Source organism: Pongo pygmaeus, chromosome 7 (genome assembly GCF_028885625.2).
Source record: "Pongo pygmaeus isolate AG05252 chromosome 7, NHGRI_mPonPyg2-v2.0_pri, whole genome shotgun sequence".
Taxonomy (NCBI): domain Eukaryota; kingdom Metazoa; phylum Chordata; class Mammalia; order Primates; family Hominidae; genus Pongo; species Pongo pygmaeus.
Window position 1 is genome coordinate 39,916,820 of NC_072380.2, and position 13,627 is coordinate 39,930,446.

Below are 13,627 nucleotides of genomic sequence, written 5' to 3' on the forward strand. Positions count from 1 at the left end.
CAATGGTGAAATGTCATCAGTTAAGGCAGGAACCAGCCATTTTCACTTATTTTGTGGCTCTTCAGTTGCCTCAGGCCATCTGGATGTATACGTCCAGGCTTGGGCTCAGAGGCCTGACACCTGTTACATGCTAAACTGAAAACTTTCAGATTCTTCAGATGCCCACGGTCTTGCTTACTGCTCCTGTCTCAAGAGAGGACACCAATAGCCACACCTCTCCAATAGTTCATGATTCCCCTGCCCTGTCTGTTCCAGGCATTAGGATACTGAGTGGAAGAATTGCTAGATATTCACTCTCATAGCCCCCAGATAGTCACTAGTATCCCTTCGACTTGAAAGAAATTGCTCAAGCCAAGTTTGAGGTCATAGTACCATCAGGTACATATGCTTCCTTGGCCCAGTATAAACTGATCTAGAAGATTTCTCTGTCCTTTGAGAAAACCCAAACTTGCTGCTCTATCTTCCCTGAAGTTGGGCAATTCTGGGTAAGATTTTCTTGCCTTGGTCTCCCCTCCCCTCCGCCTCTTGCTAAGATGGGGGCACTTCTACACATCGCAGAGCATTACACATGGGTTAGGGATTCATCAGCCCACCTGGAGTCCAGTTAGGACCTACAGAACCTTCATCACAAACCAAGATGCTCCTCAGAGAGGGGTGGAGGAACCTCACCACAGAGGTCCAGAGTTTCCTATTCCAAATATCCATCAACTGAAAAATGGGTAAACAACATGTGGCATATCCAAACAATGGAATATTATTCAGCTCTAAAAAGGAATGAAGCGCTGACACTGGTACAACATGATTGGTCCTTGAAACCATTATGCTAAGTGAATAAAGCCAGTCACAAACATCAGATATTTACATGTGTATTTGAAGCAGCCTCATTGTCTGGGGTAAGTACCAAGGTTCTTTGTCTCATGGCCAAGGAGATGGAGGTCGTGGACATACACACACAGACACACACACACAGACACACACACACACACACAAAGGGAGTTTGGAGCAAGAGTTTAATAGACAAAAGGAAAGAACAGCTCTCTGTCACAGAGAGGGGTACCAAGCAGGTTGCCAAGTTGTCAGCGTTTTTATAAATGGGCTAGTGAGGAGGGGACTCATGAGGAAGGGATGTCTTATCCTCCTAGGGCCAGATGGTTTGATTGAGACCAGGTGTACTATCTGTATGGAGCAGAGTTTTTCGTCAGTTCTCATCCCATTCCCTGCCCACATAGGCAGAATCTCAGTCTGTGTAACTTTGTTCTGCTTATCTGGGAGGGAGAGTTTCTGTGTCTGTTCCCAGACATCTTCTTGCATCTGCAGGCATCCCCCTGCCCCCACAAGTCTGCTTTTGGCTTGCCTACCTCAGTGTGCCTAAAGGGAAAGGAATGTGCTTATTAAAGCCCTCTGTTTTACTGGGGCCCATTGTGTAAGTGTGAAGTTTGGTGATTACCCAGGAGACTTTCCCCTTCTTTCTGTGCCCAAGCTGTTGATCTGTGATTTACAGCCTGAACTTTCAGCCTGCTTGTTGTTAGAAGTGATTTCTTTGAACTGCCTGAGGTTAGAAAGGGAGGTATTTTTGAGCTGCTTTTTGTTAAAAGGAAAGATTTCTGCCAGGGACTTACTTTATCCTGTCTACCTAAATAATTTCTTTCTGCCTCCTATAACATATTCATTTGTATGAAATGTCCAGAATAGAGACATCTCTTAAGATAGAAATTAGTTTAGTGGTTGTTTAGGGAGTAGAGGGGTGGGATAAAGAACTTGTGTTGGGGGTGGGAGGGTACTTTATGGCTAACGGGCACAGAGTTTCTTCATGATGTGATGAAACTAATTTCAAATTGACTATAGTGATGGTCACACATATCTGGGAACATATTAAAAATCACTTAATTGTATGCTTTGAATGGATAAATTGCATGGCATATGAATTATATCTCAATAAAGCTGTTTAAAAATACAACCTGGGATAATTTTACCAGAAATACAACCTGGGATAATTCTACCAGATTTCTCTCATCTTCATTGCCACTAATTTATTTTGGGTCATTGCGTTCACTGGCCTGCTTCTTGTCAATAATAATTTTTGAGCTATCTGTTCAGGTGTACCAGTACTTAGCAGATCCAAGTTTTAGTCCTGATCAGTTTTATTTATTTTATTTGTTTTTTATTTTTTGAGATAGAGTTTTGCTCTTGTTGCCCATGCTGGAGTGCAATGGCACGATCTTGGCTCACTGCAACCTCTGCCTCTGGGGTTCAAGCAATTCTCCTGCCTCAGCCTTCCAAGTAGCTGGGATTACAGGTGCCCACCACCATACCAGGGTAATTTTGTATTTTTAGTCGAGATGGAGTTTCACCATGTTGGCCAGGCTGGTCTCGGTCTCCCAAAGTGCTGGGATTACAGGCATGAGCCACCACGCCCGGCCCTGATCAGTTTTATTTTTGCACACAATTTTGCACACAATTTTTGCACACATATTTTGACACAATTCATCCCTGAAATAGGGGGTACTGGAGTAAAAGGCTTGAGTGTGATAGATGGGTTGGGTTTTGGACATGTGCCATTTAAGATATTTGTCAAAAAGTTAAGGGAGGCAGTTGCATAGTTTTCTACAGTGGTCTCAATTTTTCTTTCTCCCCTTGCCTTGCTGCCCTTCCTGTCTCCACAGTTTCTTACTTAGAGCTTAGAGTCACCGTTAACAAAACAGTCAGGTACACAGTTGAAGTAAAGTGCTTTCTGATTGTCTTTTCAAGATAAAATTCCATTTTCTTGAATTCTCTTTATTTGCAAAAATAACACTAAATATTAAAGCTTTCCTTTCTCTTTCCTCCACTGATTATAATATAGTTTTATGAGAAAAAATACACAGTTGAAGAAAAGTGCTTTTTGATGGTCTTAGTGGGATCAACTCCATTTTCTTTTTTGCAAATTTATTTCAAACAATTTTGTGTATTTATACGGTACAGCATGATGTTTTGATCTATGTATACATTATAGAATGCTTCAATCAAGCTAGTTAACATACCCATCTCCTCATCAATTTATCATTTCTTTGTGGTGAGAACATTGAAAATAAATTTTAGAAATTTTGAAATATGCATTATTATTAACTGTGGTCACCATGTAGTGCAAGAGATCATTGAAACTTATTCTTTCAGTCTGACTCATACTTTGTACCTTTAGATCAACATTTCCCTTTCCCCATCCCTCATCCCGCCTTCCCTAGCCTCTGATAATCATCCTTCTATAAGATAGACTTTATTAGATTCCACATTCAAATGAGATCATACAGTATTTGTCTTTCTGTGCCTGGCATATTTCCCTTAGCATAACGTTCTCTGGTTTCATCCCTGTTGTTGCAAATGAATTTCCTTCTTTAAGGCTGTATACTATTCCACTGTGTATATGTACCACATTTTCTTTATTCACTCATTCCTCATTGACACTTAGGTTGATTCCGTGTCTTGGTATCACGAATAATGGTGAAATCGTACCAGCATTAAAAAGTTCAATTTTCTTGATTTTTCCGTATTTGCAAAGAGATTTAAGTCAGCAGTAGCATGTAGAAAATTGCTAGTAATAATAGCTAATAATAATAGCTGTTATCTCCCTTTTCCTCTTTCTCCTCCACCTTAGTAAATAAAACCTGCCATAAAACTGTGATATGGAGAAACAAAATTACCAACCTCACTAAAGAAAACCTCACTAAAAAGGAAAATCTAGCTTATTTACCCCAATGTAACTACTGAGGGCTTTAAACAACTTAAACGTCTCTGCAACAAATTTTGTGCAAACACCTATGCTTGCATCTGGCATTTCCCCTCCCTGCCCTGCGGAACTGGCCCAGCTCTCAGAGCTCCTCGGGCCTCACCCCCAGGGTCCTGGGGCAGCACAGGGTCCTCCCCGGCCCAGGCGCCCGGCGGCCGAGAGCCTGCCCGCGAGCTCAGCGCGGCTCAACGGTCTCTGTCCTTGGCTGTGCCTCCTGCGCTCTGGCTGAGCCATGTTCCTTCTCCTCGCCCTCCTCACTGAGCTTGGAAGGCTGCAAGCCCACGAAGGTAAGTCCATTGGAGCCTCCCCTTTCTTCTTCGACTTTATAGCGGGGCTGGGCTCTTCCTGGGAACAGTTTCTTGTCATTCTGGGACCCTCCCCTGCTCCCTTCTGGGATCCCATGCTGGTGCTTCCGGTGTGTCAGGGACACCTTTCCACGCCAGGCCAGGGGGAACTAAGGGCCTTAGCGGAGGACCTGTTAGCGCTCTGCATCAGCGCCCATGATCTCAGTGGCCCACACGCAGTGCGTCTTCCGGGATCTTCTCACTCTGTGAAGGAGGGTGGAGGTGGTGGAGTACTAACTGCCTTCAGCGAACTCCTCAGAGTCCTGAGGAAGCAAGTCTCGCATCGATTCTAAAAGGGAACCAGAGGGGCCTGTAGAACTGCAATGTCTAATTTTTTTTTTCTTTTTTGTGTCTTAGCCATTTTCAATGTGCTGTTGATTATGTAGTGAAATTTGTGGACTAGAAAGAGTGTGAGCACATGCAAAAACTTCTACTTAAAATTTTAGGCGCCACCATGCAGTCAGGGATAAGAACCCATGCCTGACTGAGACGATTGTTGATGCAAAACAAAGACAAAAACAAACACATTTTCTTACCGCAGGTTCTGAAGGAATATTTCTGCATGTCACGGTTCCACGGAAGATTAAGTCAAATGACAGTGAAGGTTCAGAGAGGAAGGTAAATGATGAGGAATATTTATTCTATATTTAAAGTTTTATGGCAATTTTTATTTACCCTTATATTAAGTCAGATCATACTAATTTGTATTCATTGCCAAATCGTAGTATTTTGCCTGTGCTATTTTGTCTCCTACCATGTTTTGATCCTCTTGTTCCCCCATTTCTGCTGCTTATTTCCCTGTCTTTTCTCTTCATCTCTTCTTAACATACTACTTGTTCACAATATCCAAGAAATGCTCAGCAATCAAACTGGTAGGAAAAAGAAATCAATATAAAATATTCATGACCATGGTTTAGCTAACAAATTAACAAATTTTTTATTGTCCACTAAATGACATAGAAATTGGTCGTAAGTAAAATTTAGACATGCAAAATTTGACCCACAAGCATCAGTCTTAATAGCATGTAATGTACAAAGAAATTTTTAAAAAGCAAAGAAAAAATAAAAATATCACATTTGCCCTATTATAATGAAGAATATTACAATAAGTAAATATTAACTGGAAAAAGAAGTTGGAAAATTACTAACCTGCTAGATTGAAAACTGATTAAACTGAAGGCATTCAGTCTTGTATATTTTCTTGATTGAAATACCTGAAATTGACAGGTTTAAAACGTTTTATTTTATGAACTGGAAGTCACAATATAGGGGTTTATATTTCTATGCAGTCAAAATGGGCACAATATATGTCAACTCTGAAAATGTTTCAGGTTGAAAGAGTGATTTTAAAATTATGAGTAAGGAAAAGATTAATCCATTAATTCTATTTTGGCACACAATATTGGGACCTACCATGGCTGTGTTCTACTAGTGAACAATTATAATAAATAAAACATATGTCAAATTATGTTTGGGAATCACAATAAAATGAATACTTTCTTTTAGAGAAGTTGGAAAGGATTTTCGTATATAAATCTTATTTATCACATTATCCTTCTGAAGTAGGATTATTTATTACATATATTCTTTTTAAAAGACAGAGGATTAAAAAATATTTATGGCATCAAATCTGTGTTAGCGTGTAGAGTCTAATCTTTAATTTATAACTCCATTTCCACCACCGTAAGCTGCTTTCTGTTGAAGAATTATTTGCATACGTTATTTTCTGCCAACACAATCCCATCCCAACACTTTGGGATCCCAAGGTCAGAAGATCGCTTGAGCCTAGGAGTTTGAGGCCGGCTTGAGCAAGTTGGTGAGACCCCATCTCTACAAAAATAGCTTAACTGGGTGTGGTGGTGTGTGCCTGTAGTCCCAGCTGTTCTGGAGGCTGAGGCAGGAGTACCCCTTGAGCCCAGCAGTTGGAGGGTGCAGTCAGCTGTGACTGTGTCACTGTACTCCAACCTGGATGACAGAGCAAGACTTCATCTTTTAAAAACAAAAAACAAACAAACAAAAGACCAACTATCTATCTATCTATCTATCTATCTATCTATCTATCTATCTATCCTGTTTTTTTTCCCCAGATTTACTACTATTGTACATTGTCATTGCATAATCACTGTAAACTTCAAATTTCTTACTACTTGTCAAGAAGCATATAGCAACTACTCAGGGCTTGATGAAATAGTTCTACTATGAGAGACATGCAGTATTCAGTCCTTGTCTACACTTTTGGTATTATTTATATGGAATTCTTGAAGCTATATTTTATTGTATAGGGTATTGTTTTCATGTTTTTAAAACTTTATTGAGTTATAATTGATATAAAAATTGCACATATCTAATGTAGACATTTTCATGAGTTTGAATATATGCATACACCCATGATATCATGACCACAATCGATGTACTAAACATATCCATCACCTCCAAAAATGTCCTTGCATACTTTTGTTTTGTGTTTTGTGCTAAGAATGCTGAACATGAGAATGATTCTCTTAACATATTTTCAAGTGCACAATGGTGTATCATTAACTATAGGTACTATGTTATATGGCGTATCTCTAGAACTTATTCATCTTTCATTACTGGAACTTTGTATTCATTGAGCAATAATTCCCTATTTCTCTCGACCCAGACCCCTGGCAACCACTATTCTATTCTCTGCTTTTATGATTTCTACTGTTTTATTTTATTTATTTGTTTGAGATGGAGTTTCGCTCTGTTGCCCAGGCTGGAGTGCAGTGGTGTGATCTTGGCTCACTGCAACCTCTGCCTCCTGGGCTCAAGCAATTCTTGTTCTTCACCCTCCTGAGTAGCTGGGATTACAGGTGCATGCCACCACACCTGGATAGTTTTGTATTTTTTTAGTAGAGATGGAGTTTTACCATGTTGGCCAAGCTGGTCTTGAACTCCTGAACTCAAGTGATCCACCAGACTCGGCCTCCCAAAGTGCTGGCATTACAGGCGTTAGCCACCACACCCACCTATTTTAGCTATTTTAGATTCCTCATATAAGTAAGTGGAATCATATAGTGTTTGTCATTCTGTGACTGCCTTATTTAACATAGCATAATGTTCTGTGGGTTCATTCATGTCTCAAATATGATTTCCTTCTTTTTTGAAGCTAAATAGTGTTGCAATATGTTTATATGCCACATTTTCTTTATGCATTCATGTCATTGAACATTTGGGTTGCTTCCAAACCACGAATATTGTGAATAATGTTGGAATTAACATGGGGCTGCAGATATCTCTTCAATTTCATGGCTTTAATTTTTTTGGATATGTAGCCAGAAGTTGCATTGCTGGATCATATGGTAGTTCTATTTTTAATTTTTTGTGGAACCTCCATACTGGTTTTCATAATGGCTGCACCATTCTCCATTCCCACCAATAGTGTACAAGGATTCCAACTTCTCCACATCTTTGCCAGTGCTTGTTACCTTTTGCTTTTGTTTGTGGGTGTGAGTTTTTTTTTTTTTTAACAAAACCCATTATAATAGCTGTGAGGTGATATTTCACTGTGGTTTTGATCCTGCATTTTTATGATGATTAATGATATTGAGTACTATTTCTTATACCTGATGGTCATTTGTATGTTTTCTTTGGACAGAAGTTTATTCAGGTCCTTTGCCCATTGTTTAATCAGATTATTTGTTTTGTTTTGTTTTTGGCTGTTGAGTTGTAGAAGGTCCTTTTGACATTTTGGATATTAACTCTTTGTCATATAGATCGTTTGAAATATATTCTTCTATTCCATAAAACAATGGCTTAAATTTTAGGATATTACAGGAACTATGAAGAAGGTTTCAAACTTTCTGTTTTATCTAAGTATACATATGGAAGCCATAGTGCCATTGTTGGTTCAACACTGGGAAACAACTCTCCGGTTGGGGTGAGCTGACCTCAGTTAGGATGTGTTTATTTCCTGCTATCAATGCCTTCTTGCCAAAGACCATTGCAAGCACGCCTGCAATTGAACAAGTGAGGATTATTACACACTGCAGTGAGGGAGGATGCACACCTTGGGGAGCCATGGAGCATCTCTTTAGGAGGTTGTTAAAGTACTTATAAGATTTTGGCTTGTGTTTTGGGAATTTGGGGGAAGTTTTAGGATGCATGCCTTTGTTCTGGTTTAGATATGGTCAGGAAGTAGACATAATACTATGATTGTGTATCTTAGTAAGTCTTATCTAGGGCACAGGAAGACCAGAACATTTCTAAATCTGTCATTAGTTAAGAAGCAGCAGCCATTCATTCATGCTAGCCCAATAAGGGCATATTCAATCTTTCTTTTTTTTTGGCTTGGGAGGGCTTACGTTTAGTTGGCGTTCACACATGATTATGAAGTAGTCTTGGTTTTGTCTTGATGCATAATTGTCTCACAGTGGTCCTGTGTTACGTTGATGTCCTTTTAAAGTGCATATATTCAACAGCAGAATTCCAAGGCTAGCTGATAGTGCCAAGCCAACTCCTTAATGTTACTGGCTGCTTTCCCCTTTCTTATTCTTTATGTGATTAATTTATGTTAGGCACATTATATCTTACTCAGACTATAGCCAGAAGCAAGCATTGGAATCATAAATGTCTGCACAAGACATATATATATATATATATATATATATATATATATATATATACTTCGTAATGAATTAAGTTGTCATGGTAAGGTTGAGAAGAACCATCTATGCAGAGTATCTATTCCAAATGACTGTTGTTTATAGCTATTAATATAGAGAATATAAGAATATATGTAAGTACATATTATGTATAAATTATGTATGATTATGTGTATGTTATGTATATCAAGATGTATGTATATCTTCCTTGACATGCATATTTTACACACACAAACATGTCAATGATTATGTACACACATGAAGAAATATATATATAAATATATACACCAACATGGGTGTATGTATGTATATAATTATTAATATTTTTATTAGAAATAATTTTTAATTACTAACTTTGTAACATGTTTAAAAATTTTAAACTTTCATTTTAAGTACTCCTTGAGTCATACTCTATACTTTTTATTCATTTTTCAATATTTTAAAATGAATGCTCTCATTCCTTTTTGGCTCAAGTATTTTGGGAAGAGGACATTTTGCCTTTAATTTCCAAAATAAAGTTTTTCTAGGTTCTCTTTTTTAAACTAAAATAACATTTTACATTGATAAATAACACATATATCTCAATGAATTTTCACAAAGTAGACACACCTCCAAAATTAGCACTTGATTCAGAAATAGAACCTAAGAGCAAGTCACAAACTCTCTCATGATTCCTTCTAGTTATTTTCCTGCTTATTTTGACTTATAATGCCCTTGCTTATTATTGTTCAAAACTGAAAGTTACAGGCATGTCTTGAAGATATTGCAGGTTTAGTTCTAGACTACCAAACTAAAGTAAGGCACACAAACTTTTTGGTATCCCAGTGCATACCAAACTTACGTTTGGTATACTATATACTATAGTTTATTAAGTGTGCAATAGTGCTATGGCTAAAAATAACAATGTATAAACCTTAATTTACAATACTTTATTACTAAAAAATGGTAACTATCATCTGAATTTTCAGTTAGTTGTAATATTTGCTGATTACAATCAGGCCTTGCGTGATGTTGATGGCTGCTGACTGATCAGGATGGTGGTTGAAGGTTGGGGTGGCTGTGCCAATTTCTTAAAATAAGACAATGATGAAGTTTGCTGTGTCGGTTGACTCCTCCTTTCATGAAAGATTTCTCTGTACTATGCAATGCTGTTTGATAGCATTTTACCCACAGTAGAACTTATTTTAAAATTTGACTCAATCTTCTCCAACCCTGCCACTGCTTTATCAACTAAGTTTATGTAATTTTGTAAACTCTTTTTTTGTAATTTTAACAGTATTCACAGCATCTTTACCAGGAGTAGATTCCATCTCAAGAAACCAACTTCTTTGCTCATCCATGAGAAGTAACTCCTCATCCATTCAAGTTTTATTATGAGATAGCAAAACTTCAGTCGTGTCTTTAGGCTCCACTCCTAATTCTAGTTCTCTTGCCATTTCTACTACATCTGTAGTTATTTTCTCCACTAAAGTTTTGAATCCCTCAAAGTCATTCATGAGGGTTGTAATTAACTTTTTCTGAATTCCTGTTAGTGTTGATATCTTAACCTCTTTCCATGAATCGTGAATGGTCTTAATGACATGTAGAATGGTGAATTCTTTCCATATGGTTTTCAATAGACTTCACCCAGATCCAACAGAGGAATCACTATTTACGGCAGCTATAGCCTTACAAAATGTATTTCTTAAGTAATAAGACTTGAAAGTCAAAATAACTCCTTGACTGGGCTGCAGAATGGATGCTGTGTTCACAGGCAGGAAAACAGCCTTAATTTCCTTGCACATCTCCATTAGAGCTCCTGGGTGACCAGGTACATTGTCAATGAGCAGTAATATTTTGAAAGGAATCTTTTTTTCTGAGCAGTAGGTCTCAACAGTCAGCTTCAAATATTTAGTAAACCATATTATAAATAGTTATACTATCATCCAGACTTTGTTGTTACATTTCTCATCACAGGCATAAGTAGATTTAGCATAATTCTTAAGGGCCCTAGCATTGTTAGAATGGTCACTGAGTATTGGCTTCAATTTAAAGTCATCAGCTGTAATAAGCATTAACAAGAGAGTCAGCCTGTCTTTTAAAGCTAGACATTAAGATTGGGTAGAATGATAGTTCTATTTTTAGTTTTTTGATATTTGACCCAGCAATTTCACTAATGGGTATCTAAATACCCATTTTACATTGATTAAAAAAGGAATATAGAACATATGAAAAAGACACCTGCACTTGTATGTTTATTGCAGCACTATTCACCATGACAAAGTCATGGAACCAATCTAAATGTCCACCAACAGTTCACTGGATAAATAAAATGTGGTATATATACACCATGGAATATTATGCAGCCATAAAAAAGAATGAAATCATGTCTGTTGTAGCAACATGGAGGAACTGGAGGCCATTATCCTATTTGGAATAACCCAGAAGTGAAAAAATAAAATATTACATTTTCTCACTTATAAGTGGGGGCTAAATAAATGGTACAGTTGGACATAAAATGATGAAGAAAATAGACTCTGGGGACTCCAAAGTGGGGGATGGGGACAGAATACCTACTGGATACAGTGTCCAATATTTGAGTGATGGGTACACTAGAAGCCCAATCCCCAGCATCATGCATGTAATTCCCATGTAACAATCAAGCACATGTACCCCTGAATCTAAAATAACAATTTTAAAAATGCTATGCATGGATTTCCCCTCTCTAGCTATGAAAGTCTCTAGCTGAGTCCTAGATGGCATATTCTTCCAGTAGAAGGCTGTTTTATCTACACTGAAAATCTGTTGTTTAGTAGAGCAGTCTTCATCAATTATCTTAGCTAGATCTTACAGATCACTTGTTTCAGCTTCTATATCGGAACTTGCTGCATCACCTTGCATTTTTGTTATGGAGGTGTCTTCTTAAATCTCATGAACCAACCTCTGTTAGCTTCACCCTTTTCTTGTTCACTTTCTTATCATTCTCAGTCTTCATAGAAATGAAGAAAGTTAGGGCTTTTTTCCAGATTAAGCTTTGGCTAAAGGGAATGTTATAGCTGGTTTGATTGTCTATCCAGACCATGAAACCTTCTCCATATCAGCAATAGCTTGTTTGCTTTTATGTTATGGGGCCATTGATTTTTATTCTTGAGTAATGTTGCTAAAATGTCCATACTACCCAAAGCAATAAGCAGATTCAGTGCAATCCCAATCAAAATTCCAATGGCATTCTTCACAGAAATAGAAAATACAATGCTAAATTTTGTATGGAACCACAAAATAACCTCGAGTAGCCTAAGCAATACTGAGGAAAAAAGTTAGAGGCATCATACTTCCTGATTTAAAATTATATTTAAAAAACATAATATTCAAAACAGTATGGTATTGTCATAAAAAAAAATCAGACATGTAGACCAATAGAACAGAATAGAGAGCCCAGAAATGAATCCAAACATATACAGTCAACAGATTTTCAACAAGTTCACCAAAAGGATACAATGGGGAAGGATACTCTTTCTGTCAGGTTTTGCTTCTTATATTTTGCAATTCTGTCTTTTGGGGCATACCCATTTAGGATTATTATGTCTTGCTGGATTGATACCCTTTATCATTATATAATGCCCTTCTCATTCTCTGATAAATCTCTTTGCATTATTTGATACTAATATAACAATTTCTACTTTCCTTTGATTTATGTTTGCATGATAAGTTTTCTTTAATGTTATTCCTTTCAGTCAGCCTAGGCAATTGTCTTTGATGTGAAATTATTTTTAGCAGAATATAGCTTTGTCAATTTTTAAATCCACTCAATCTATGATTTTGCCTATTCATATCATTTATATTTAATGTCACTATTGGTATTACATCTACCAAGTAATTTTTGTTTTGCTTTTAATTTTTATTTTCTTTTTCATGCTTATGTATAAATTACCAGAATAATACAGTTTTTTGCTGTGGTGGTGGTTTAACAATATATACTTGTAGAGCTCTTTTAGTGGTTACTCTAGATATTACATTACATGTACTTAACTTTTCACAGCCTACTGTCATCATTTCACCAGGTTAAGCAAACTATTTAAACCTTAATGTGTTTCTGAATGTATGTTGAGGCTAAAGTAAAGGAACACAAAGAAATAAGTGTAATAATCTTTGCCTCAATCTTCAAATTAATTTGGAAAACTCAATATGAAAAGGTAAACTTTTGTAATTATCCATACTTTCCCCTCTGTGTTGTTTCTTCATTCTGGGCGTTTCAATCCTTCCTCTTTTATTTTTCCTTTTTTGTTTAAAGAAATTTATTTAGTTGTTCTCTTAGTGTAGGTTTGTATGAGACAGATTCTCTTAGTTTCCTGATCTGACAGTGTCTTGATTATCTCTTCATTTATGAAGGATGTTTTAAAGTGGATTTTCATAGAATTCTAGATTTATGGGTCTTTTTTTTCATCGTATTTATGTTACGACATTTCCTTTGATCTTCATGGCTTCTTATGAGAAATTTGCTGTCATTTGAATTGTTTTTTTTTCCCCTAATGGGTAAGTTGTCATTTCTCTCATTACTTTCAAGATTTTAAAAATTTCCTTTAGTTTTCAGAAATTGAGCTATGATGCATTTTGCTGTGATTTTTTTTTTTTTGGTAATTGTTTCCTTTGTAGTCTCAATAGTTTCTAGCTTCTTAAATCAATAGGTTTATGATTTTGTCAAATTTGGTAAATTTTCACCCGCTATTTCTTGTGAGTATGTTTTCAACTCTAGCCTCCATCTCTATTTGGGATTCTAATGACACTGGTAGAATTTTTGTTATAGTACCCTAGGTCCCCAAAGCTCTGTGCATTTTTTGTCATTTTCTGGTAGAATTTTTGTTATAGTACACTAGGTCCCTGAAGCTCTGTGCATTTTTGTCATTTCCTCTCTACAT

General features: G+C 36.9%; 1 protein-coding gene across 6 annotated transcripts in view; it reads left to right on the plus strand.

The window, feature by feature from the left end:
* The first annotated feature begins 3,923 nt into the window (after window positions 1-3,923).
* The window catches only part of ADAM18 (ADAM metallopeptidase domain 18), a 155,589-nt gene continuing 145,885 nt past the window's right edge, over window positions 3,924-13,627 (plus strand). For all 6 annotated transcript variants that reach the window (XM_054498862.2, XM_054498863.2, XM_054498865.2 and 3 more), the window contains exons 1-2: window positions 3,924-4,050; window positions 4,649-4,725. In XM_054498862.2, the coding sequence (XP_054354837.2) occupies window positions 3,996-4,050; window positions 4,649-4,725 (132 nt within the window). In that variant the 5' untranslated portion in view covers window positions 3,924-3,995. The remainder of the gene's footprint in view (window positions 4,051-4,648; window positions 4,726-13,627) is intronic.